Below are 25688 nucleotides of genomic sequence, written 5' to 3' on the forward strand. Positions count from 1 at the left end.
ACATCTTGCCACTTGCAAGCAAGAAGATGTATTTGGTCAAATCAGAGTAGAACATGTCAAACACTTGGTGTGTTTAGGACTGAGACATAGAGGACGGGTGGTCTTAACCACTGACTATGGGGTGGAATGGCACATCTGACCACCAGAGTTGCCATCTATATGTAAGCAACTCTTTACATTTAAAAAGGAGCATAAACCTGTTATTAGCCGGAAAACCCTTTAAGTGCATCGTATTGGTGAAGGTGATGCAATGGTGGGAGTACTGGTATAACTGGAATCAAACTTTCTTGTGCAATATATCACGGTTATTGTTTTTACCAATGAACAAATAACGGCATCTACTCCTTTGGAAGAAAATGACTCATACGCAACAATGAATTAAACAATCTTTATTTTTTATATTCAGTTCCATTAAACCCAAAAAGTAACAAAAAAAGAAAAAAAAACTCTGATTGCAGTGAACCGCCATACATCACATAAGAAAACAAAAAGAACAATGAAAACATTTCAAGAAAAAGTCACTGTTTTAAGATAAAGTAGGTGTATAGAAAATTGCATTGCAAGTTGCAAATCTTATATCTCTGGAATTAACTGGCTTTATTTTTGTTTTTTAAAGCTGCAGTAAGTTTTAGGAACATTAGACACAACCAAGGTGTTGGCAACCTGTGGCCGATCTCCAGTTATAGACTAACAGAAACTACTATCAGGCCTGGTTGACCACTCCTGTAACTGAAGAGCCTCCTGAGAAGTCACAGGTTGCCAGCTTCTGGACTAAACCATTTTAGGGCAGCATTTAAAGTTCTAAAATAAAACCACCATAAATGTTTCACCAATATTAGGAGCAAGCCAACCTAACTGAAGAATACAGTGAAATCTCTACAACGTGCACACACCACCACTTTCCCTGCTTATTAAGGCAGATGTGTTTGGGGACGAGGACGCAACACAAGTAGATTGGTAATACTATTAACAGTCAAGTTCCAAAAAAAGACTGATAAAGAAAAAAAAAAAAAAAAGACTTCCCAATATTTTGGGGCCTGGATTAGAAAAGTTGGTGTACATTCCTCGAGCAGGTTAATATGTGATAGAAAAAATCCTTATCGCTATGTTGGCTTGTGTGGACCACAAAAGTCAGCACTTCAACAGAAACTATATTCTGTAGATATATGGCTTGCTCCAAAAAGGCTTTTGTTCCTATATGTTCATCCTTGATTGCAAAATAGTTTTTTAAAAAAAAAAACAAAAACAAAAAAAACTTTGCATGCAGTATAAACGTTAAAGGCATTAGTACAAGAAACGGCCGCCTACACACAGTGTATGTTGCGTTACCATAGAACAAAGTATGGTTCCTCCACATCCTGGGACCTTCAGCTGTTCGAGACAATGACTATGAATACTAGATGCCAAATAGAATTGACAGAGCTCTAGAACAACTCAGCATTTTAGGAATGGTAATTGTGATAAATGCTGCCCTATTGAAAATTATCGTGATCGGATTTAACTAGGAAACAAAAAGAACATTTCAGATCATACAACTGGGATTTAGCTAGGACTTATTGTACTCGGCTTAAACACGTGGCCAATGTGGTGGAGGCAGCTAGCTACTAGTGGGCTGAATGGGTGTTCGAGAGACCGTTCACTAGTAACCACAGACTACATTCTGCTCAGAGCCACTTTATCGGTGCCACTGGTTTTCACGGAATTTATCATCTGTTCATAGCACACAAAGTGGCAGCCATTGCTTTGCAAGCACTGGATACAATGCAAGTACAGTACAACAATTGTGCTTCTACACACAATAGATCAAAAGACAAAAATTAAGTAAAGGCAGAGATTTTGGGGATTTTAAGAGAGCACAGACATAGGATGTCAACACTTTTATGCAGCAGAACTGCTACAACTAAATGCATTGGTCAATGGGAAAACGTTTTATGTTAGTGGTGGTAGATGTTGAGATTGCATGAAATAGAAAAACAAAAAATTGTAGTCCAGCTCTGAGCTGTAAAACCGGCCAAAGCCCATGGACAAAAGTGGCACTGTTTTTCTAGTCTTACACAACCCCTTTAATAGAGCATCTTTGCAACCCATTGTGGGACCTTGATCGATGGAAAAATGGCTGCCAACAATACACAAAATACATCAAATAAACACAGAATGGTTGCTAATATCATATGATGTAACAGGAGGAATTTTTACACATGTGCAACATTGGATTTAACTAAATGTATATAGCATTTGATGCAGGGTATGTAGCCACGATTTTGGTAACCAGTCCAAGAAACCTTTGCGCTGGTTAGAAGGCAGGAAATCAGTGATAGAAATGTTGTTCACGGTTACATCAAGTGACCACCGAATTGTATAATGCTCCGAATAGTCTTCTACAACGAGAGCATATGACCTAAAAACGCACATTATAGAGGCAAATATCAATATGGAAAAGACTCAAGGCAAAAAGAAGGTCCAGTTATTCCGGAAATAAGACGACACACTGGCCATATTTGTTTCCTTTTCATAAAATATTGGAAGCACCTAAGCAACTAACTCCACATGTCTGCTACACCTTCACCAAATTTACTGACAAAAACATGGCGACTTCAATGGGCAACAAACTGAGAACTTTCCAGAAAGGTCTCGGCGTGTTTAAAGAAGACAGTATTGCATAAACCAAATACTTAAAAACACAGGAAACCTAGTACAAGTTCGAAAAACCTCAGACAGAAGTTCATTAGACCACTCCACAACATACAGTGGTGGCAGCCATTATGTAGGTTCAACAAGTGATCAGCCAATGGATTCACTAGGAACGGATGACATCACTAAGAAACATTATAGCAATAGTTTCCTTGGACAACATTACGGATTATCTCCATGTAAAAGTAAAGTACACATACAAATAGAATATATGTTCATTATGACTGGGTACTAAGTGGCATGGCAACACACTATTGAGTAACTATAGCCAGCTCCTATTTTCTGAGCAACCATTAACCAAGCAATGCTGCCTATAATAAAGTCATTGGATATCTGGGCGCCTTCTCTCACAGTGGCTCAACAGCAGATCTATTTTTCTATAAGGGTGTATATAGCGTGAAAGAACCCTCAACAAAACCTGAACTAGGACCGAAGCACAAGCGAGGCATATATAGCGGATATTGGGATTCTGGTGGAAATGCTGTACAAAATGCTATGTAAGGCCTACTAAATAAGGCAGTGCTGGTGTTTCTGTGGCTGCAAAGTGGGGAAAGGAAACGGAGCAGCCCGAGACACAGTAACATATAGGGCAGAAGCAAAAACCTCCGGACCCTAGTAAGTTTACTATATCCCGTCAGCCAATGTGGTGAGTAGCAACATAAATCATCTCTAATGTGCTTGAATGTTAACTTCCTGTGATCGGCATTCCCTCAGTTCCAACCTAAAACACTTTGGTGTGTGGCAGTAGTTATATCCCTGAGTGTTAAACCACAGAAAACAAGCAAGAAAAAAAAAGGACAGTGACTCAACTAGACGCAAATACTAAAGTAACTGACCGTTATACATACTACCATAATCCAGCATCACTACAAAGATTACAACTCATCACATACTCTACATGAAGAAAACACCACACACACATTGTACTCTCATAAGCCGCCCATGGACCCCTTCTAGTTACTGACATTAAGCGGCCCTTCAGAACATGAAGCTATTATAAAACCCTGAATATAAAATGGGCTTCGGTGTATCCCTTGCCTTTAAGGAAATGCTAATGTAAAAGAGTTTTTGTTTTTTTTCCTGTACGCACATTGTTGCGATTACATTTACAAAGTAGACACAGATTTTTTATTTTTTTTTGTTATATTGTCATGGTCTTCAAAGCGGACTTTTACATTGTATGCGATGCGTGGAAACAAAATGAGGCTTAAGGCAAAATTAAGGATTCATACGGGACTGGTTTACACCGTATCTGACTGCACACATTTACAACATCATACTTACTGCAGGCGCAGCAGCAACTTCAACACAACTTTTGTACTTCGATACAAGACTAAGAGAATAAAGTGCTAATTCAAAGGGAGCGCAGTGCACAAGACATAAATTCAGGCCATCGGCTATCTATCGAAAATGACTGTCGAACATGAAAGAAATCAAACAGGTAAGGTTAGAACATGAGGTGTGGGGTGCATTGAACTGTTAAGTGCTAACCGTCTTGTCCCTCTGCATTTCAGGGTGGTATCATTGTCATTTACTGTCCTGGAGATTTTTTTCAGCTCACAATAACCATGTTCTACAGAGGGACTTAAGTGCTAAAAACAAATTTCTAAGTAAAAACCATCACCCCTTACTATCAAACTCTGGGCTCTTTAGATATAGAACTCAATGGCCCCTGTCAAACTGGAGACTGATGTGTCGGAAATACATTCCGGCTGGATGTTTCCTTAAGAATAGACAGAAGAAACCTACAACACATAGAAAACAGCATCTTCTCCTACGTCCTAATAAACGTGACATTCATTGGAAAGGTTATCAGCTTTATATAGAAGCAAAGCCACAAACTGTAGCAGAAGTATAGACTTACAACGTATTTCTTGGAACTTTTCAGACCAAGAAATTTATATAAAAAACACACATACCACAAACATGTGTTTCCAAAAATAATCTCACTACACATTGCTAGCTAACAAAACACATCTAAAGAGAAGATGCCAGTTTTCCAAGCCCTGTAAGTAAAAACCCTGTTTTCCAAGAAGCTGTAAAGTGCTGATCAGGGAGGAAACCATGCACGACCACGTTATCACATCATGTACTGGGGAATATACGGCTAGTGCAGGGTCCAGCTTATGCTTGGTACCAAACTATTGATTTCGGCCATCACAACGTTATCGTGTGGACATCAGAAATGGGAGACCGCAGCACTGTAGGCCGGATAGTACTCCATCAAAAATCTACAGCAAATCTTAAAGAAAGACGGCAATGGTTCTATGGTTTGTTGCTACGTGGACTATACTGTTCTGGGGCAAACTGAAGCAAAATAAAAAATGTCCCTTTAGTAAATACGGAAGTCAATGATTGCTTTCCATAACTTTGGTAAAAACACAAAACTAAAAAAAAGTAAGTGCAGCCTGGAATACTGAAGTATGGCGATGTGCGGATTCACTAGTTTACCCACGACAATAACTTTGCTTGTGGTTCCCTAGCAGAGCAAAGCAACGTTCATGAGAATGCCTCCATCAGTTCACCAAGAGAGTCCTGCTCAAGTTTAATGCGCCACAAAAAGTGCAACTCCGGGAAGGAAAACAATGAAAATTCAGCTTTGGGGCCTGTCGAGCTCCAACTTTCTAAAGTTTCATTCACCTGGGTGACATGCGCTAGGCAGGACAACCTAGTGGTGCCTACGGAAGCGCCCAGAGAGTTTGGAGGCTTACTCATTTAGGGGAATCTTTGGGTACACAAAGCTCTAGAACTAACCACAAAGCAGAATTTTTTATTTTCTTGCCTGGAGTTACACTATGTAGGCCCAACTATTTGCTCACAAGGCAAATATGAATAAGCAAATGATGTATTACAATTAAGTCGAGAAAGGTTTTCAGAAATGTTAAAGGCCACAAATCAGTTTAGCAGGCCAGGCTTGTGGGCCGCCAACTACACAGCCCTGCAGCAGGAGCTAGAATGTGAACACGAGGCATTATCCGATCGGAAGTTCCCGATGAAATAACTGGATGCATATTGGTCTTCCTTACAAGATTCTTTCCCCCACATTTTAAAAAGTGAGGCTCATGACGCAGATTTGATTCTTAACAAAATGTGGAGTTTCTTCCTTCTACTTGAATATTACTTGGACTATGTATTATAAAACAGAATAACGCTAAAATAATTCTATCAGACAAATCTGGAAGACAGTTTGACATCAATGAGCCAGTTAAAGTTGCGTCCATCATGAAAACAGAAGAATGTGTACCTCCAAAAACCAATTGACGCGTTTGGAAATTTTAGGAAAAGTTGGCTCCCTTTAGGTGTCCAAGTCTTACCTCATAGCACACATCCATGTTATACTGAACGAACGCAATGACTCACAGATGTCAACTTGACCTCCATGTACGTTCAGCATTGAAAATCTAAATACTCCAAAGCGTACCTGGGGTAGAAAGATATCTACTTCAGCTACTATTTGACAATATATTGACAGAAATACAATGGCCTTGCTGTACCAAACAGCAATAAATAGAATATATATACTACATAAAGCGCTGCAGCAACTAGCCAGAACGGGAATGCAGGAACTCTGTAGGCTCACAGTGGAGTCACGGCCTCTTCCCTTGTAGTTTTACTGCAAAGATTATCTGGGCAGACCCAAGTAATTATAGACAGTCACAAAAAAGAAGAAAGAAATTACAGTAACTGTTAGTAAGGAAATATAAATGCATAAAAAAAAAAAAAAAGATGATTCTGTAGGCAAGTCTTTGGGAAGATGATTGAAGTGCTTAGTTTAATTCAGACTGTGCAGTTTCCTTGTCAGAGCAGTGCAATTTATTTCTCTCCCACTGACAGATGGCATTGGAGTACTGTACAAGAAGCTTATCCATCCAAGTTAGGGGCTCTGGAAAGAGTACTGCACCTTCAAAGAAGCCAAGATGTCCCCCGTGAAGTGGCAAAACCACCATGACCGTCTCCTTCTTGGCTAAAAATAAAATCAGACACATCGTGAACAAATCCGAAATATAGTAGAGCAAATAAAGATCACACTGAACCAATATACAAGCCATATATGCATCCTCCGGTGAAGCGTTAAACACAATGCATGACACACTTACCCGCCAGAGACTTTGGAATGGACAGCAAGCTTTCATGGACTAGTGGGTCATCCACTGAGTTTACCAACATGAGTGGCACATGAATCTAGAGAGAAAGATCGAACAACCTCAGACATGCAAATAAAAATACATCAAAATAGGACAGAAAAAAACACCACAAACTTACATTGTGCAAATAACTGAAGCAGCTTTCTGCCTCATAGTACTCCTTAAGAGACTGGTAGCCATGAAACCTTCTGTAGAAGAAACAAAACAAAGAAAATGAAATATCCGTAGATAATATACTTTACTGCAAACATAACAGGATTGTTCAATTTAATTTTAAACCATTTCCAAGAAAATCATCAGCCCAGGCATGACCTAGCCGACGACTATCTCAGAACTAGAATTAAAACAAAAGTTCCTGTAATGCACCAATACAAGACAAGAATAAAAAAGTAACACAAATATGGCATTTTTACGATCAGGAGTGGCAGAATAGATTCGCTCTTCTCACTATTCTGGTTTTGGCAAATATGAAGATTACCACGCAATTCCATGTTGGAATCAAGTGCTGGAATATCAGAATCCCTGGATTATTGGAAGCCACGTTAAGGGATTTTCACTGTGTTTCACAGTAAAGCACAAGATGCATACACACTTCACGGTGACCTCCGATAAGTAGTTCCCTACTCTATTGGTTGCAGCACCGCATGGCTACCACAATACCACACCCGCAGAGAGAGCAACTCCGAGGACCAGAAGCACCCCTGCTGCCTGGCCAAGCCATTTTAGCGCTGGGCCACGTCCCCGCGCAAGTGCAGCACCACAGCAAGAGACACCACTGCAACAAGTGAAAAGATGGAATTAACTCCCCTTTAGAGGTGCCCCCAAGTGTTTCTGCTCTTGTGCTTTCAGTTGGCCACTGGGGGCGCATCTAAAGGGGAGTTCATTCCATCCTTTCACTTGTTGTGGTGCCGCAGCCCAGAGCCAAGGTGGCGTGGCCTGACAGCAGGGGTGCTTCTGGGCCTCTGGGTTGCACCCTCTGCGGGTGCAGTATTGTGGTTACCATGCGGTCCTGCAACCAATAGAGTAGGAACCTACTTATCGGAGGTCGATGTGAAGCGGCAAGTGGGCTTATACAATTTGATCAAAATGTTAACTAAGAACCTCCTGTTCATGTTGATTGATTAATATTGTGTGGTTGCGCAGTCCTGGTTTCTCCTCTTCAACAAGTATGTAAAATGTATGCTATACTTATTTGTTATCAAATTATAAAAATTAAAAAAAAGCTTCAATTTGCAGTTGGCCATAAATAAGATGAACAGTTTTGGATGTCTTGCATGGCGCCCTGTACTTACCTCATTACAGTATCATCGATCTGCATGAGAGACGTGGCCGTATACAGTCTGCTGAGAACAGAATCTTCAAATACTTTATTCATTCTGCTGTCAGTAAACAGAGCATTTCTAAAAGAAAGAAAAATAAATTCACAAGAATCCATTTAAACTGCAACCCAGTATACAAGTCAGTCAGCATACCTCGACATCTTGTGATCAAGAAGAGTGAAAAAGCCTTCACCACCCACTCCTACTTTATAAGAGCAGGTTGAAGGGTTCTTATTAAACTCAAGGACAGAAATTAACCCCCAGCTTGGTAGATTACTAAAAAAAATTCTTGCAAAAAAAATAAAATATACAATGCAAAGCAATTAGCTTATCAATATATTTAAAGCAGAACACAGAGAATGAAACGTCTCGCTGACACCCATGATTGATGAAACATCACCTAAAATGTGCGGGAGAGGTGCAAAAAGGCACAGCAAGGGTCCAATCTGGCCATTTTGTTTTATGAGAAATAGGATCGATCGTATGATCACAAGGAGATTTACTAACATGCTGAATAGGAAGCAGTCTGATTAAATGTCTATACCGGTAGATCATTTTTAAAAGCCAACCTTTCAGATGGTCCGCAAACCTATTTCCTCTTTCTTTTCTTTTTTGTGTGTATAGGACAAAAAAAATAAAAATTTCTACGAGACTCCACTCTCCTAGGAGAAACGAATAGCTGTTTAACAAAGCACTTGATCGCAACTAGGAATGCAGCTATATGTCCAGTAGGGAGCAGTATACTCTGGGTATGCTACTCTGCAGGGAGAACGTGTTTTTCTATAATGAAGAATAATGTAGAGAAACATTTATGTTAATATTCCCATTCATTTCATCCGGATTTTCTAATGGCAAATGCCATCAGATGGCTTCAGTTAGCCTCAAGAACCAACAATGATGGATCTGATTAAAAAAAAGTCAATGGAGCCGTCAAAAACAAAAGCCGTGATGCAGATGTGAACAGAGACTAACATTGTAATACACATTCATAAAGAACTTGGAGACTGCATTGAACATGCATGGAGTTGTCCACATACTCACAGTTGTAAGGACAAGCTGCACGCGCAGATAAATATGTACATAGGGAATGGATATGAACATTGCAGTGGTAAAGAATATTATAATGACAGGTCCACTGGACCATTATACCAAAACAGCACAAAAGAAAAAATTGTGGCATTTCGTTAAAGCCAGAATACAGCATACGCCTAGTTAAGTCTGCTGAATTTAGGAGAAGAGTCGTCAATCCTCGGTGAGGGGGACGGGGGTGGAAGTCCACAGTATTCTGTCGCATCAGCTAATAACCAAATGGCGTAAAAAAAAAAAGTTTGTGTCGTTTGGCATCAGCCGAGCAGACCTATCATCCCCATCATGTTAATATGCTGCTCCTAAGTACAGTAGCATATTGTGGGAACAGATCCACCTTAAAAAGTCATTGCTCTGGGCTGCTGTCCTTCATGAAAAGTGGATTTCACTTAAAATCCCTAAACTACTCTTTAATGTAAGGAAGCGAAAATCACAAGGTAAAATGTGAAAAAATAAAATTAGATCATGTGTGCAAATAGCTGAATGAGCGGATGTGATCTGCTATCTACATAGGTCACGGTTCACTGGTGTCTTCAGTACATGTTATACCTGTGAGACAGAATGATTTTCTTCATGTTATCAGCCATGAGGAAGTTGTAAATCCTTCGGCATTGATCCCACTGCAGAAAGGTATCCTGTGCACTGAAAGAAAAAGCCAAGAATTAATGGACTGTTACAAGGGGTGAATGACCTAGGAGCACACAGGACTCGTTAGCCAATTAAAACACCATAAGAAAAACATTGCTTTAACTTTATTACAGGGTAGAACGACCCAGCTTTAAGGAGCATCATGGCCATAGTTATACAGCTAAGGCCCCATTCACATCGCGTTTGTGCCGGGCGTATATGTTTTTAAACACCAAAAAAAAAAAAAATATATTGAAAACGTATAGCTCAGCGTATACATAGACTATAATGGGTCAAACGTAGACCAAAATAGAATCCGTTTGGATACGGTTTTTTGAAAGTACTGAAAAGCGTAGTCTGCTATGGTATTCTGTACTTCAAAAAAAAGTATACGCGACAAAATGTTTTTCTTGGCATTTATCTCAATGGACGACGTAGGCAAACGTAATGCTATACGCTTATATCCGTTTACATACAGTAAATCTATCACTTTTTCATTGTTTATTTTTTCGATCAGTGTGCAATTTAAGAAAAAAAAAAAAAAAACGTGTACTTTAGGTAAAAACGGACAGGAACCTATACCGACGTATGAATAGATGCTAAACATACACGCTATAAAAAAAAAAAAAAAAAAAAAAAAAGGGACGTAAACAGAAAATGGTACACGTTTGTATAAGTTTTCAATGGTCCACGTTTTTATTAAAAAAAAACAAAAAAAACAAAAAAAAAACGTATACGCTCGGCAGATCGCACAAACGCGATGGGGCCTAAGGCACATTTTATAGAAGGTCTGCTTAAAAAAAAAAAAAAGAAAAAAAAAAAGGAAGAACACATTTCAGATTTCATAATGGAACATTCGGAAAATTACCTATATACTAAATAATCATTCTATGCCCTGCCACAATAGAGGCAACATGCAAATCAGCGAATGAGGCTCCAGGTAAGAGTACAGCCGATGAACAATAGTACTGCACTTTTGAACTTACTTTCTTTGTAAATTCATGTCAAAAGAAATCATAGAACTGGTGCTTAGTATAGTAAAACATACAGATTGACAATTGGGACATGAAATATCCATCACACACAAACTGCACAAACCTGTTAATACCACCGAGGACCAGTAGAGGGAGCAGATGAGGCACAAGGATCAAGTACGTCAGTGCATCTCCCAGTTTTTAGGCCTTATTCGTACTTACACTCAAACCGTAAAATACATGTATAAAACCAGGAAAGAGCAAGAACTTGGATGGATTGGAAGGGAAATGGATTGTACAGGGTGAAAAATAAAAAATACTGAGCATGATAATACAATAAAAATGAGACTAAGCTCTTATAAATATGGACCGTTCTCCTTTGGTCTCAATATTTGTTTTTCTTTCTTGTCATTTTACTTGCGTGTTATTTGCCCAATTGTAAAGCATTGAGAAATCGGCTGGTGCTAAACAAATAAAAATGACTACTTATGTACGTCGTGGCCACAACACACACAGACTTTTCTTTGGTAGTTTAAGCTCTACGTTTGTTGCGGTAATGAGGATCATACAAAATAAAGCTGTTCCTAAACCCGGTTTTAAATTATTACCAAAAGAGTTAAGACTTCTTCATTTACGAATGCAGACAAAAATTATGGGGAAAAAGAAAGAGAAAATCCAGCGCTGTGTTTGATTAAAAAGGAAAATTGTTCCCAATTTTATTGAAAAAATAGTTAAAAGTTACACGGAGACGCAGTCTCAAGGTGTATATATAGCGGGCTGGATGACCTTGGCCTACGCGTTTCGAGCAAGCGTGTTGCTCTTAATCATGGCAAAAAGAATATGAGTGCCCCCAATGCTGTGTCTGCTTTATATACAAAGCAAACTACTATTCCAGAGTCAGCATAGGCTGACATTGATTGATAATTAATTCCGCAGGTGGAAACTTTAACCCATGTAGTGAACATGGGTGGAGTGTGTTTTCGTTACTTTGCATAACATGGTAAATTGGCTCTGAGTATCAGCGATCCACTGGTTGGTTTTTTACAAAACCAGAGCACTAATATAATGCTCTGGTTTTTCAGATCGTATTTGTTGAACCTTGGATCGTTTGATATTGATTTTATTATGAGTACTGGCCAGAAATACAAATTGAGATAGTCAGCGAACAGAAAATAGACTCAGCATAAAAGGGGCAAACATATATTAAACATTCCAAATATATAACAAGCGAAATAAGAATAAAAGTAAAAATGAATACAGATATAAAAAGACATTTACAGATCATGATCTAGTAATCTAGCTTCTAATATATCTGAATCGCATTAGGATATAAACAAAAACAACGAGACATCTGCTTGTATATAATATTTAAACAGAACATTGTATTGGCACATGTGGTTTGATTAAAAAGAATGAGGGAAGAAAGAAATTTCCCTGCCACTATGACCCATTAGACTTGAAATTGAAAATTTAGTACATATGTATATATCCAAGGTATAGGAATTACATTTCTCTCGAGAACATTTGTATATTGTATATAAAAAATCAAATATGCATGGTTTCGTATGGATCAAGATGTCCTATCAATGTATCTTACTATAATTGTAGGCTAAGAATCGCGAAAGATCTTTTAATAGCGTACTAAAGCATACTTTGAATGTAAGTATGTATGATTCACAACATTCCCCATGTTTTCATTATTGTTATTTTGAATGTGGAGACTAAACTAGTTTTCGAATACACAGGGCTGATGTCTATTACAAAAAAATAAAAAAATAAATAAAAAAAAAAACAAAAAAAAACAAAAACCTAATATCGTCATATCATGAGACTCTTCAATCAGAGCCACCCAATGGCACGACCTAGCCTCAACAAGCACAAAAAACAGTCCCTCAACCGCTTCATGTGAACGGTGAGTACAATTCCACTGTACATTTTTATATTGTATTTGGGTTTTATGGATTTGTAATAGAACTAGATGTTATAAGTATTTTGAAAACATGAAGTGTGTGTATACAAGGATTCTTCTAGTACAAAGTTTACAATATCGAGACCAATATGTATTTAAAGTGCATCTGGATAAATAGCTTGAATCCTTGGGCTATGTTAGACAATTGTTAAAGGAATGTCCTGGGAAATATGTGAACTGGATAATAAATTCGTTATGTCCCATAATCCTGGGATTATTCTACTAATTTTCTGGGCATTGATATATATATTTTATTTATAAGATCTTTAATCTATATCATAATCCTAGTAGCAAAAATTATATGCATCCAGTGAGTATAGTCCCTATAGACATGGGACCATTTTTGATATACACAATATCTAAACAAAGTTACATATAATATTAATTGATATGTATGATGCATACTAATAATTTATATAATTGATCAGTATAGATCTTTGTAGTGTTATTTTGTCTGGATATTTGAAACCACGCGATTTTGGAGAAATTGAGAAACTCTTGGACCTGTATGGAGTTGGATGACAATGTGGCTTATTTAATAATGGAACATGAGCTCTTTTTTGAGATTCAAACCTGCAGGGAAACGTGTCTGTAGATTGTATATCCAGAAAGCCTCCCTGGTCAAAAGAAGGTGTTTGAGATCCCCTCCCCTCACTGTACCTCTGACTTTCTCTATTGCGTATGTACTGAAAGAATTTATATTTCTATTGTGACATGATATAAAATGTCGGGCAGCATTGGATATATTGGTTATATTAGGATTTCTTATATAACCTAGGTGTTCTAGGATGCGTACCTTGAATTTCCTTGTTGTGCATCCCACATATTTTAGATTACATGTGGTGCATTCAATAATATATACCACGTTAGTACTATTGCAGTTGATATATGATTTGACTTGAAAATTAGTGTCCTCCATGGAATTAGAGAAATGTTTGATGGTTTTAGATATATTGCATGTTTTGCAAGGATGCACTCCACATTTAAAAAAGCCCTTATGTGTTAACCAAGTGGGTTTGGAGTTACTACATGTCAAAAGTGACGGGGACAATTTGTTGCCTAAGGTGGTTGCCCTGCGGGATACCACTCTACAACCATTTTGCAAAACTTGTTCTAATTTGGAATCTTCAAACAAAAGAGGGATATACTTTAACACTGTTTTTTTAATTAAATTGAATTGGTTACTATATTCTAGTACCAAGGTTGGCATGTTGGAATTGATTCCAACCAACTCGGTAGCTTCCGTCTTTTTGTCAACCTTTAAAAGGGAATCTCTCGTTTTGGTGCCCACTATTTTTTTGGCTCTATCTAACATCCAATTTTTATAACCTCTGGCTTTTAATTTGTGACATGTCTCAGATTCCTCTTTGGCATAACCTATTTCCGTACTGCAATTTCTTTTTGCACGTGTTAGTTCACCTACTGGTATTGCCGTGATAGTGTGTTTTGGATGGCAACTGGTGGCGTGCAAGATGGTATTCCCTGATATGGGTTTATGAAAGATTTCTGAATCAATATGGGAACCTACAGTAGATGTAAATTTTATATCGAGAAAATTGGTGGTATTTTGATTATAAGAGTAAGTGAATCTCAAATTGAGATCGTTGGCATTTAAGAATTCCAGAAATTTAGGAATGGCAGATACATCTCCCTCCCAGATGAATAGAAGGTCATCTATGTATCTGCCATACCAGTGGATGTTTTCCGCATACGTGTTGGTGGGGGAGAAGAGAAAGGACTCTTCCCACCATGCCATAACTAAATTAGCCAAGGATGGGGAAAATTTAGCTCCCATGGACACCCCTCGTTGTTGTAAGTAGAAAGCACCTGCAAAGTTGAAGAAATTGTGTGTCATTAAGAAATAGGTTATTTCTATCAAAAAGTTTTGTAATGTTTCATCAAATGAACTATACTTGTGGAGGTGATGGGTGAGAGCTTTAATAGCCACTGGATGAGGAATGCTCGTATATAAAGACACCACATCACATGTGAGCCATATATGGTTGTGATTCCAGATTTTATTGTGGAAAATAGATAGAACATCCTTTGTGTCCCTTAAATGACCCGGTACCCTAGATACAAATGGCTGTAAGAAGGAATCCAGCCATTCGGATGTTTTCTCAGTAAGAGAACCTATACCTGAGACTATAGGTCTCATAGGAGGGGGATTGATACCCTTATGTGTCTTGGGTAAAGCATGGAGTATAGGTATTACGGGAGACTCTACTAACATATAATCATATTGTTTCTTGGTAAGTATGCCCGTGTTCAGACCCTTATCCAGTAGATTGTTCAACTCTAAGGAAAAAACGTTAGTAGGATTATGTTGTAATTTGGTATAGGTATTTGTGTCACTCAACAATTTATTTATTTGGTCTATATACATGTCTTTATCCATGACAGTGATGGAACCGCCCTTATCTGCCATCTTTATGATAAGGTCTTCATTGTCCTGTAAGGATTTCAATGCTTGTTTTTCAGCCAGGGTAAGGTTGTGAGTGGAAGCATTATTTTTTGTCCGGTCTTTAATTCCATGTAACTCTCTTTCCATGATATATTGGAATCTGTCCATGGACTCTGTACGGGATTGTACTGGGTAATAGTGAGGATTTCTGGTTACAAACTTGGTTGACTGGTTGCTGATGGCAACTTCAGTGTGTTCCTCGGCAAGATCTTCTAAGTGTAATAATGTCTGCTGTTCCTCAAACATAAGTCGCCTATATTGATTTTCACCCGGTATGGTAGATGTCTCCTCAACTTGTGTTAAATTTTCAGGCTCTGATGTTATAAAATGCCTTTTGACCGTTAGGTTTCGGACGAATTTATTAATATCCAGGAGGGTCTTAAATATGTCAAAGTCCTGGTTAGGTACAAAGTTGAGTCCTAATGTAAGGACCTTGGTTTGTGCGGGGGAAAGTGACACCGAAGATAGGTTCACCACATCGAGATGGTTTGTTATCTGTGGTTCCTTAATCTCCGTGTTTGTATGGTCTCCGGGGTGCTTGTGTTTCTTGCCCCCCCTCTTCCCCCGTTTTTTGATGTACCAGGGTTGACATCATAGTTGGATCTGAGTTTGCGTGGACCTTGTGAGAGATCCTGATCCGACTCCTCCTCTGCTCCATCCGTAGTTTCCAGCTCCGTAGAGCTTAAACTAACCCTATGTGAGCTGGAGTTGTATCTTCGTGGATAGTTGCGGTTTTTGAGAATAGACTTGTTACTGTTACTTGTTACTGAGAAAACATCCGAATGGCTGGATTCCTTCTTACAGCCATTTGTATCTAGGGTACCGGGTCATTTAAGGGACACAAAGGATGTTCTATCTATTTTCCACAATAAAATCTGGAATCACAACCATATATGGCTCACATGTGATGTGGTGTCTTTATATACCAGCATTCCTCATCCAGTGGCTATTAAAGCTCTCACCCATCACCTCCACAAGTATAGTTCATTTGATGAAACATTACAAAACTTTTTGATAGAAATAACCTATTTCTTAATGACACACAATTTCTTCAACTTTGCAGGTGCTTTCTACTTACAACAACGAGGGGTGTCCATGGGAGCTAAATTTTCCCCATCCTTGGCTAATTTAGTTATGGCATGGTGGGAAGAGTCCTTTCTCTTCTCCCCCACCAACACGTATGCGGAAAACATCCACTGGTATGGCAGATACATAGATGACCTTCTATTCATCTGGGAGGGAGATGTATCTGCCATTCCTAAATTTCTGGAATTCTTAAATGCCAACGATCTCAATTTGAGATTCACTTACTCTTATAATCAAAATACCACCAATTTTCTCGATATAAAATTTACATCTACTGTAGGTTCCCATATTGATTCAGAAATCTTTCATAAACCCATATCAGGGAATACCATCTTGCACGCCACCAGTTGCCATCCAAAACACACTATCACGGCAATACCAGTAGGTGAACTAACACGTGCAAAAAGAAATTGCAGTACGGAAATAGGTTATGCCAAAGAGGAATCTGAGACATGTCACAAATTAAAAGCCAGAGGTTATAAAAATTGGATGTTAGATAGAGCCAAAAAAATAGTGGGCACCAAAACGAGAGATTCCCTTTTAAAGGTTGACAAAAAGACGGAAGCTACCGAGTTGGTTGGAATCAATTCCAACATGCCAACCTTGGTACTAGAATATAGTAACCAATTCAATTTAATTAAAAAAACAGTGTTAAAGTATATCCCTCTTTTGTTTGAAGATTCCAAATTAGAACAAGTTTTGCAAAATGGTTGTAGAGTGGTATCCCGCAGGGCAACCACCTTAGGCAACAAATTGTCCCCGTCACTTTTGACATGTAGTAACTCCAAACCCACTTGGTTAACACATAAGGGCTTTTTTAAATGTGGAGTGCATCCTTGCAAAACATGCAATATATCTAAAACCATCAAACATTTCTCTAATTCCATGGAGGACACTAATTTTCAAGTCAAATCATATATCAACTGCAATAGTACTAACGTGGTATATATTATTGAATGCACCACATGTAATCTAAAATATGTGGGATGCACAACAAGGAAATTCAAGGTACGCATCCTAGAACACCTAGGTTATATAAGAAATCCTAATATAACCAATATATCCAATGCTGCCCGACATTTTATATCATGTCACAATAGAAATATAAATTCTTTCAGTACATACGCAATAGAGAAAGTCAGAGGTACAGTGAGGGGAGGGGATCTCAAACACCTTCTTTTGACCAGGGAGGCTTTCTGGATATACAATCTACAGACACGTTTCCCTGCAGGTTTGAATCTCAAAAAAGAGCTCATGTTCCATTATTAAATAAGCCACATTGTCATCCAACTCCATACAGGTCCAAGAGTTTCTCAATTTCTCCAAAATCGCGTGGTTTCAAATATCCAGACAAAATAACACTACAAAGATCTATACTGATCAATTATATAAATTATTAGTATGCATCATACATATCAATTAATATTATATGTAACTTTGTTTAGATATTGTGTATATCAAAAATGGTCCCATGTCTATAGGGACTATACTCACTGGATGCATATAATTTTTGCTACTAGGATTATGATATAGATTAAAGATCTTATAAATAAAATATATATATATCAATGCCCAGAAAATTAGTAGAATAATCCCAGGATTATGGGACATAACGAATTTATTATCCAGTTCACATATTTCCCAGGACATTCCTTTAACAATTGTCTAACATAGCCCAAGGATTCAAGCTATTTATCCAGATGCACTTTAAATACATATTGGTCTCGATATTGTAAACTTTGTACTAGAAGAATCCTTGTATACACACACTTCATGTTTTCAAAATACTTATAACATCTAGTTCTATTACAAATCCATAAAACCCAAATACAATATAAAAATGTACAGTGGAATTGTACTCACCGTTCACATGAAGCGGTTGAGGGACTGTTTTTTGTGCTTGTTGAGGCTAGGTCGTGCCATTGGGTGGCTCTGATTGAAGAGTCTCATGATATGACGATATTAGGTTTTGGTTTTTTTTTTTTTTTTTTTTTATTTATTTATTTTTTTTTTTGTAATAGACATCAGCCCTGTGTATTCGAAAACTAGTTTAGTCTCCACATTCAAAATAACAATAATGAAAACATGGGGAATGTTGTGAATCATACATACTTACATTCAAAGTATGCTTTAGTACGCTATTAAAAGATCTTTCGCGATTCTTAGCCTACAATTATAGTAAGATACATTGATAGGACATCTTGATCCATACGAAACCATGCATATTTGATTTTTTATATACAATATACAAATGTTCTCGAGAGAAATGTAATTCCTATACCTTGGATATATACATATGTACTAAATTTTCAATTTCAAGTCTAATGGGTCATAGTGGCAGGGAAATTTCTTTCTTCCCTCATTCTTTTTAATCAAACCACATGTGCCAATACAATGTTCTGTTTAAATATTATATACAAGCAGATGTCTCGTTGTTTTTGTTTATATCCTAATGTGATTCAGATATATTAGAAGCTAGATTACTAGATCATGATCTGTAAATGTCTTTTTATATCTGTATTCATTTTTACTTTTATTCTTATTTCGCTTGTTATATATTTGGAATGTTTAATATATGTTTGCCCCTTTTATGCGGAGTCTATTTTCTGTTCGCTGACTATCTCAATTTGTATTTCTGGCCAGTACTCATAATAAAATCAATATCAAACGATCCAAGGTTCAACAAATACGATCTGAAAAACCAGAGCATTATATTAGTGCTCTGGTTTTGTAAAAAACCAACCAGTGGATCGCTGATACTCAGAGCCAATTTACCATGTTATGCAAAGTAACGAAAACACACTCCACCCATGTTCACTACATGGGTTAAAGTTTCCACCTGCGGAATTAATTATCAATCAATGTCAGCCTATGCTGACTCTGGAATAGTAGTTTGCTTTGTATATAAAGCAGACACAGCATTGGGGGCACTCATATTCTTTTTGCCATGATTAAGAGCAACACGCTTGCTCGAAACGCGTAGGCCAAGGTCATCCAGCCCGCTATATATACACCTTGAGACTGCGTCTCCGTGTAACTTTTAACTATTTTTTCAATAAAATTGGGAACAATTTTCCTTTTTAATCAAACACAGCGCTGGATTTTCTCTTTCTTTTTCCTGATATACCTACCGCTGGCCGTAGCGGGGATCCGTGCGAGGTGTCTGGAGACGCAACTACTGGTGAGCTGGAGGTCTCCTCCTTTCTTTACTATAATAAAAATTATGGGGCTCTGGACCCTTTTTTCTCTGCCAGAGTGCAACAAGACTATTTATTTCAGAAGCTTGCAAAAGCTATAGCAGACTGACAATCAGGTAAAGCATTGTTCAGATCTGCATCGTATGACAGAACGCTGGTACTTCCCCTTAAATCTGAAACGGATGTTTCAAAAGGAGCCTCTGACGCAGATGTGAACAGCGCCTTACTGGTGGTTTCATTGTTCTTTATTTCAAATGTTGTGGGTTTTTTTTGTTACTGAAACCAGATCTTATTATTCATTTAGAAACATCAATCATGGATTTGAGTATTTAAAATAAAAAAAAATTATTTTTGTAATTTTTTTTAGGAGACTTGAGAACAGCAGCAGGAAGAGGAGACTGTAAACAAAGGTAAGTTTGTATAGTTAAATGGTTTCACTGATATAAATGCTTTTTACTGCCGTGTTCAATAAATCTCATTACTTAGTGTTAATTCCTCCATGACTGTAAATGGTTATTTGGCATGGCGGAGTAGAACGCATTACTACGGCAAAGTATAGATCACTTACCGGGATGCACTGTAGCCCTGGCACACACTGACACAGCACAAGACCCGGTCCTGATTGGCTGCGGCTTCACCCAGGTATTTACAGACAATGTTCCCTCCAAGGCTAAAGCCTACAACTATCAAACTGGTCTGTGGAAAAGTCTTCCTGATGAAGTTCACCATGGCTCCAAACTCCCAAGTGCAGCCTGGAGTAAAAAAGAAAGAAGTGCCAAACTGAATTCTCATTCAAGAAAGTTTTATAGCTTCATGTGATCTGTGGAATTAACTTAAATCAGGAGATCGTATAAAACGCAAACCTGTTCATGCGACAAAGAAGGACGATTCCCATCTCCAGAGAAGAAGGACTATGCTGAAATCAACAGTGGCGGCCGCTGGTAAGCCAACGTTCTGAGTGTGTTACCTATGCCAACCTAATGTATTGAATGGAATGTATCACCTAGATTTTATTTTACTATTGAAAACCAGATAGTGAAACATTTGTCCCCATCGGTTTTTATCTTCTGATAGCACATTTTTCTAATTGTATTTTCTGTACAATATTATGGGGGCGGCCATCTTGCCTGAGCAGCTGCTCTGTTAAAGTGTGTTTCCAGTCCTAAGACATTGATGGCCTATCCTCAGGATAGGCCATCAATATCGGATTGGTGGGGGTGCTAGGAGACTGACCCCAACCAATCAGCTGTTTTGAGGGGGCCACAGCGCTCGCCCTTCATTCCTTTATTGTTCACATTGAATTGCCGACACGCTTGTAGCGGCAGTTTACAGTGTTACAGCCTTTTCCCATTCACTTCAATGGAAGAAGGCCGTAATACTGTGAACCGCCGCTGCAAGAGTTCCGGTGATTCAGTGTGAGCAATAAAGGAATGAAGGGCGAGCGAGCACTGTGGCCCCCTCAAGACAGCTAATTGGTGGAGGTGCTAGGAGACGGACCACAACCGATCAGATATTGATGTCCTATCCGGAACCATCAATATCTCATGCCTTAACAGCAGTCACACATAAGCTTTACAGCAGCCCCATGGACCATAGGAAATAATAGTCTGAAGATGACCCATTTACCTCTCTGGGAGAGAGCGTTGTGGGCATGCGGTTACCTATGCAGAGCTCACTCTGCAGGGAGGGATAGGAGGGAAGCGGTGTCCAACTGCGAGACTTCAGGATTACGGTTATAATATAGATAATGACATGGAAAATGTAAAACCAAAAACATATTTCCAAAAATTCTTAAAGAGAGAGATACATATATTTAAGGGTGACAGAAGCCTGACCTCCCCATTTGTTATGACTGTCCTTTTGGTTATCCTTGGGTAGGTACCTCACTAATTACTAATGGCCTTTCCCTTCACCTTCTGTTCTCCTTCTCCCCCTTTACCCCTTTCTTATCCTCCATCTACCTTCTGGTTCCAGTCTGCCATCTTCCCATATGACGACAGTTTTCTATATTTTTATTATCCTTTCTTTTCTCCACCTGGATCCGGTGTTAGATCATAGTAGTTCTGTTTATATTGGTAAGTGACATGTCAGTTATTCCAGTGATGTAACATGTGTAGGACATGTCTCGGTTCCATCCCACAAATGGATGGTCAAAGTTTTTCTATTATGTTTCAGACAAAACTGGGTTTTCAATAAACTTTTATTGAACATAAGAAATAGGTTTAACATATAAACTTGATTTAAACAATAGGTCATTTTCAAGATCCCTTTAAGTTTTCATGTAAAATATTGAACTCTGTAGTGATCAGGGAATCTGAAAAAAAAATAAAAAGACTAAGCATAGACCCGTTGTAACTTGTCTGGTCTGAGACTTTGCATTACTGGTATTAAACCGTATACATTGTTGATAAAGGGATCTTGATCAAAGTGGTTTGGCAGGAAACTACGATAACCAATCCATCAACCGGCAGTATTGGCACACCATATTAAGCTGCCCATACACATTAGATCAATGCTAGCGGGATCCACCGACAATTTCATACGTTTGAGGGAAACCTAACTGACCTAAAGGGGGAAATCAGAATCGGGCAAGTTGGATTTTAACACACTGAATCCTTTTACGAAGCCAAGAAATAAGCCACTGCCAGACAAAAAAAAAAAAAAAAAAAAAAAAAAAAAAAGCAGAGCGTGGGTGTTTAAGGGGAGGCAGCGTTAAACCAATACCTTGTGTGTGGCCAACCATCAGGAACTGAAAAAGATAGATAGAGAGATAGATAGGGCTGTATTACTAATGCTCCCTCACAAGTTGGAAGTAACTTGCGGGCTCTTTGAGCTTGGTTTGAAAAGTACACAAGAACATTCCAGATAATATGTATCAATAAGAAGCCAATATAGTACAACCTAACACTTCATTACGCTAAAGTTATTAATATAATTTCAGTTTCTTCATTTTGGCCTGGAGCAGTAGACAAAATAACGTAGTGCTCAGGAGAAAATGTATTACATCACTGATCCAACAAGTAGGTAGTTTACTTTAATAGGAAGGACGTCCACACGTTCGGCTCCAGCAGAATTTGACCACCTAGCTGTGCGTAATGTTTCTCCAGACTCCTGATATTCAGTTATTTTTCTTCTGCCAGGAACGCTCATGGATTTACAATTTGTAGAGCAGATGTTAATGACAGGAATTAAGGGTCAGCGACTTTAACTCAAAGTAAAAGGCCAAACGCATTTTCTAGGCGTGGGTAAGAGAATTCCCGCTGGAAAAAGGCTGCTCTAAATAAATGAAGCAAGCATGGCAGCCATAAATAAACTGACATTAGTCACGCACAATCCCATCTAAACACCGCCCTGCTATCACTGGTACATGATATTTATCACTGCAAATAGAACAACACGCTGTACCTGGTTATCCGGGAGACGGAAATACACGGTTTCCAATTAGAGAAGTGAAGATTCGGGAAAGACTGCTTCCTATATAGTTATGTGACTTTAGTTAGCAATCAAATTGCATCATACATCATTCATTTACATATTTTTCTAATGAGGAATATTAAAAATGGACAACCATGACAAGATTAGCATGGTGTCGCGGCTTTCAGGTGTCAAACATACTTCCAATTCTCCTCTAAAGTGGACAACGGAGCCATGTCTGACTGTTTGCAATTGCTAGGGATAAAACTGCTTAAAAATCTTAACCTACCCAAGTATTATTTCCACCTAACAACCTGATTACAAGGTCTTCATGTAGAGAACTGCCACTTAACTGAGGGCAATGAAGGGGCAAAGAGGCTGCACATCTGAGCCCCGCTGAAGTAAATGGGAGTCCAGCAGAGCTGCGAGTGAAAGGGCACAGTGCTGGAAGAAGCATCATTGGCCCCTTAGTTCTAGCGACTGGTGGGAGTCCCAGCACTCACACGGATGATAGAAATACACGCACATAGGTGAACATTTGCTGTTTCTCCATTGTTTATGGCTGAATTAATCAGAAAGGACTGTAGGAGCGGTTTTGCATACAGGGAATGCTTTCTTTCAGGAATTCAGGGCACCCCTTTATTAATGATGTATGTTCTCGTGCTCCTTCAGCGGGCATATGCAGGAGTTTAGAGAATGCAAACCTTTTCCTGGTATTGATCATTTGCTTCATTATGGTAATATAGAAAGCCCCCCCCCCCCCCATTTCAGCCCATTAGCCAGTGCAGGGAGCTGCAGCAAATGGGGCTCTCTACAGTGGACGACTGCCGTTGTCCCATTAAAAAAAAATAATAATTAAAATGTACATTTCCCCTTTCATAAACTGCTAGTTGCTGGGGATCTCAGGAGCATGGTTCCCCATAACCAGCTGATCCGCATTATAAAAAGGGTGTATTTAAACCGGACAATTGCATTAACCATATGCAAATAGCTCTGCGCAGATCAGTTTCAAGGTCACTTATCGAGGATTCATAAAAGACATTGAACCAAGCATCGGGTTTTAGTCTTCTTGCCAAACAAAGTGGTTGCATGAGATTAGAGAGACTTGTCCATGAGTCAGATATTGCAGCGTTCACTTGGAGGTTGAGCTGCAATACCAGACACATGTTCATACAACCCCTTTAAGTAATCGATTCTACTCCTTAAAATAATAGAAGTCCACTTACATACAAAGAATCAAAAATAAAGACTGGGTAGGAAAACGGTGGAGACTTTTTTTTTTTAGGGGTAGAAACTATATTTAAATTAGGCTCTAATGTAAATACAATGGGTATACAGAGAGTTGTCCCTAAACCTTCAGGGAAACATGCAGAAAGCGGATTACTGGCACTCCAAAACAACAGAATTGCCATCATATGGGGTGAGGACAAAAGCCAATCTTCAAAATCCTGAAAAGAACATCTTAGAAGTACATAGGAGATTAGATGAAAAACAAAAACACATTTGTTTTAACTGCCAAACTGGGGCTATGGTCTCAAACGACGACGAGATTTATCAATTACAGGAAATAAACAGTAAAATGGATATATTTGATGTATACAGTAGATTATATACAGTTTTAAATTACAGCGTTAAGTTGTCAAAACATAAGGTCATAATTTTTATTTAGAAACAAATGAAGTTGTGCGAATCAGGTTCCAAATGTGTACAGTATTTTTCGTATGTTCTGATCACAAGAATCTTATTTAGGAAAAACGACCGCGACTAACAGCCTACTGAGGTGGTAGAGTTTCCATCCGTATGCCTTGAAGAAGGAGATACCGAAGGGACAATACCTACGCCTCAGTTACAGCACCAAGGATTTCTTGGCACAAGCGAGTGATTGGAGGAATAGCTTCTGGGACAGGGGAGATCGTGATAAAATTCTTAGAGAAGCGTTTAGCAAGGCCATTAACTGTAAACGTAGTGAACTACTGATCCCCCTGAAAGAGAGGAGGCCGATAAGTAGTTCAGAATGATCGGGGTCTACGATGAAGCCCACAATCCGGTTAGAAACATACTCAGTAAGTACTCCGGCATCTTACCGGTAATAGGAGACTGACCACACATTATGTTTTGGAGAAGCGCTAGCCTTTTTTTTTTTTTACGCATTAGGTTTTTTCCAAAACTTGACCACAAGAGAGTTCTATGAAATCAAAGATTTCATTAAAGAAGCACCGCAGCAAAAAAAAAATAAAAAAATGCACATATAATGCTACCCCCAGCAATATTCTATCAGTGTCATTTGTTTCTTCCCAGCTCCGTTGCATCCATGTATTTTTAACCCTTTCATTATGGGCAGCTGTGTCACGTGATCTCAGTCTGACCACCAGAATAGACCATGCTCTCATGTGTAGACAGGAGGTCACTCTCCCATGTGTAGAGGACTTCCTGTGAACTACAGGATTACATCTTCACCAATCAAATCCCTCCCGGTAGCTCTGAGACCCCACATCTCTGTACACAACTCCACCCTCCTTGTTCCTCGGTATGCCCCCCCCCCATGAATACAGTGCTGCTGAGATTATTTCTGCCCTATCTAAGGGAACTGGAGTGCAGTGATATAATGGGTGAGTCCATACAATGATTAGCTGCAGTTATAAACCTCCCCTGACCCACACTGACTGTCTATACTATCTGTGTGTGCTGTGTGCAGAGGGGCCATTGTATTTCTAGG

The 25688-nt window shown here is 38.7% G+C and overlaps 1 protein-coding gene across 2 annotated transcripts in view; it reads right to left on the reverse strand.

The window, feature by feature from the left end:
* Positions 1-373: 373 nt before the first annotated feature.
* Positions 374-25688, reverse strand: part of ABHD2 (abhydrolase domain containing 2, acylglycerol lipase) — a 44104-nt gene continuing 18789 nt past the window's right edge. For both annotated transcript variants that reach the window (XM_075858182.1, XM_075858183.1), the window contains exons 6-11: positions 20127-20310; positions 9791-9883; positions 8129-8236; positions 6955-7024; positions 6789-6873; positions 374-6655 (exon numbers count right to left, since the gene is read on the reverse strand). In XM_075858182.1, coding sequence (XP_075714297.1) covers positions 6459-6655; positions 6789-6873; positions 6955-7024; positions 8129-8236; positions 9791-9883; positions 20127-20310 — 737 coding nt within the window. In that variant the 3' untranslated portion in view covers positions 374-6458. The remainder of the gene's footprint in view (positions 6656-6788; positions 6874-6954; positions 7025-8128; positions 8237-9790; positions 9884-20126; positions 20311-25688) is intronic.

The sequence above is a fragment of the Rhinoderma darwinii genome, chromosome 3, assembly GCF_050947455.1.
Source record: "Rhinoderma darwinii isolate aRhiDar2 chromosome 3, aRhiDar2.hap1, whole genome shotgun sequence".
NCBI classification, from domain to species: Eukaryota; Metazoa; Chordata; class Amphibia; order Anura; family Rhinodermatidae; genus Rhinoderma; species Rhinoderma darwinii.